At 34.7% G+C, this 2,935-nt stretch overlaps 1 protein-coding gene across 1 annotated transcript in view; it reads right to left on the bottom strand.

Annotated features, from left to right (window-relative positions):
* Window positions 1-301: 301 nt before the first annotated feature.
* LOC110409200 (DNA-directed RNA polymerase III subunit 2-like) overlaps window positions 302-2,935 on the bottom strand; it is a 12,347-nt gene continuing 9,713 nt past the window's right edge. Inside the window, exons 9-15 of the mRNA XM_021418510.1 lie at window positions 2,069-2,173; window positions 1,912-1,992; window positions 1,698-1,829; window positions 1,567-1,611; window positions 776-853; window positions 567-706; window positions 302-419 (exon numbers count right to left, since the gene is read on the bottom strand). Coding sequence (XP_021274185.1) covers window positions 302-419; window positions 567-706; window positions 776-853; window positions 1,567-1,611; window positions 1,698-1,829; window positions 1,912-1,992; window positions 2,069-2,173 — 699 coding nt within the window. The remainder of the gene's footprint in view (window positions 420-566; window positions 707-775; window positions 854-1,566; window positions 1,612-1,697; window positions 1,830-1,911; window positions 1,993-2,068; window positions 2,174-2,935) is intronic.

Raw genomic sequence — 2,935 nt, 5'->3', positions numbered from 1 at the left:
CATATTTGCAGAGTGCTAAGTAGGCTAAAATTGCTAGGAGACAAGTGAACAGGCTCAATAACATAATGAGGAGAATCAAGGAAGACCACAAAGAGAAAGCAAAAATCAACTTTAAAAGACAATAAGGAATTAAACAAAGTGAACAAGGAAGAAAGGGAGAACAAGGGAAAAATTGCCACCACACCAAAACATACATGAATATATGTTAAATCATTCGTCATAGCAAGCATGGTATGAGGATACCTGAATGATGCCATAAAGAGATGCTAGATACAGAATCCATTAGAATGAAGAGGGAAAACTACATAAATGCACCATCATGTACCTGCATCCTTTCTGCACCAGGTCCTGTTCTTTGCGGCCTAAGTACTCTATCTGATGTACCATTCTCATAATTCTTCTGATAAACAGCAGTGTAACTGTTCAATGGAGAATATCTGACGTGAGCAAACTAGAGTCCCTAAACTCAAGTGGGATCTCAAAATGCACAAACACAATAAAGGTTCACATGTTGCAACCAGAAGGAAGAAAAGAAATAAAATTAACAAAGTTACACGTCAGTTTACCTCTTCATGACAATACAACTACCAAACCCACGATCCAGAGATGACTTGTTCATGACAATAGCATCCTCTATATCATAGCCACTACAACTCATCACAGCAACAGTAGCATTCTGACCACCTCCAAGCTTATCATATCCAACCTGGGAGCAGAGTATTTCAGGTATCATACATACTGATATACCACCCTCAAAAACACACTGCATGCTTACCAGCTCAATTGTCCTTGTTGTCAATAAAGGCCGTTGAGGATAAACCAACAGGTAAAGTACGGAGTCCATTCGAGAAAACTGTAAGATCAAATAGCAAACTTTTAAAAATCAAGAATACTGAAAGAAAAGATATATAAGAACTACAACTCATTATCCTACCAATGACCCATTAAAGAAATCTTAAAGACTCAAAACTAACAGTCTTAACATCTCAGACAGAAACAGCCCAACAAAACATTCCAATGGAAAGAAAAAGAACTGAAACACAACAAATATGCAATGAGGACATGTAGCATCAACAGTTTGGTAATAAAGTGACATTCTTCTTATGGAACAAGAGATTTACTCTCAAGCAATTTTCTCCTTTTATTTTCTTCGTTTGGAATCTTTTATTTTTCTGTTTTGGGTGGGTGGCTTGGGGGGTTGCTGAAAATAAAAGGAAATCTGTTTACTCTCTATGGCAACATTTTAAAATGTTTCATAATAATAAAAAAAACTTACAGAGCATAGCTATTGTACCAAAGCTCAAATACTGTAAATATCGAGGTAAATACGAGTTTTCACATTAGTGCACATAGGCTACATGATACATTGGGTTTGCAATATGAGAATATTTAAATTAAGACACCAAGACTTTAGCAGACAAAAAACTGGCCTCATATCTTCATAAACACAACTAAAGCATGTTGCTTTAAATAATGCAATGCCATCAACAATCCAGAAAACAATAATCTCGTAAAAGAAAGGGAAACGAAATATTGTTACCATAAAATATAAGAAAGAGCACTTGCCTGGTTATATGCAATGCTTCCCATTGCTTGCTTGCCCATAGCACACTATATATAAATACACATATAGCATAACACTTAAAGGCCATAAAAGAGAAAATCAATGAATTGGATATTCAAACGATAGACAAAACCTGATAGGTATTTCTTGGTGACTGATTATGATGAGGATATGGAATTAACCCCGCACAGACGCCTAAGATGGTTAAAGGCTCTATCTCAATGTGGGTTGTTTCAGATGTGGCCTCTCCCTCATATAATGCAATCTATATATGAGAAAAGGGGATAATCATGCCTTGAGATTCACCATCAGTATTATAACTTTACAAATAATAGATGGAAACAGACCAGAGCATTGTTTTGTTCATTAACATCAAGATACTCAATCAACCCTCCACGAACAAAGTCTTGGAAAGTATGAATTCCATCCTAAATACACAAGAAAGAATGAATCAATACTTTAATAACATTTCCTTGTGGAAAAAGATTTGCACGTTAGAATTACCACCAACGCCTTCATATGGTTTTCTTTGATCCTTGAAATTCCCTTGTCAGCTATAACCAGCGGACGACAAACTCGACCTCCATCAGAAGCAATATAGACACAAAGCTGTTGAACATTTTTTGTTTTCTCCTCATAAACAGCAATTCACTTATGATTATAAAAACTAAAAAATATGTAGCAAAAGCATTATAGAACAAAGTACAATATATATTTATGTGTGTGTGTGCGTGTGTAGTACATGATCAACTGCCAACCCAACTTTATTTAAAAAAAAAATCATATATAAGAACAGGAATACATAACAATCAAACTTTCTTGAAAGATGGTAGATGGCTCATGTCCCATACAATCTCAGAAACAAAAGCAGGTTCAGAGGAAAGTGCACACCAGCTTGGTACAGTCCTCTGGTTTTCACAGAAGGCCTGAGATGATTCTCAAATTCATTAGGGTTTGTAAAAGATTTGATTTCCCATTTTGAAGAACCACCATGTACGATGCAGCACCAAAGAAGATGATTGTCGAGTTAAATAATTTAGGATTTATGTATTACTTAGTTATATTCTATGGGCTCTGACGTTATTTCAACAAAATAAAGTAAAGGAAAATAAAAGAGAGTAAAAAGAATGCTTAAGAACAGTAAGTGAAAGAAAACAGAACTACTTCTTCATTAATATCTGCTTTCTACTGAAAGCTTAAGTACAGAAAACTATAAGACATAAAATTAAAAATTGACAACCACTCACTAAGTGAACTCAGTAGATAACTGATTTATAATTCTAAGTAGTAGACCAACATGTACCAAGTAGAATAACTAACAATAACTGACTGTAACATAAAAAATAAGACTAAACTTAACTGAATCTTATG

Source organism: Theobroma umbraticum, unplaced genomic scaffold (genome assembly GCF_002168275.2).
Source record: "Theobroma umbraticum cultivar Fairchild unplaced genomic scaffold, ASM216827v3 scaffold_30.0, whole genome shotgun sequence".
NCBI classification, from domain to species: Eukaryota; Viridiplantae; Streptophyta; class Magnoliopsida; order Malvales; family Malvaceae; genus Theobroma; species Theobroma umbraticum.
The sequence above is the reverse complement of the archived record's forward strand: the minus strand, read 5'-3'. Positions and strand labels throughout refer to the sequence as shown.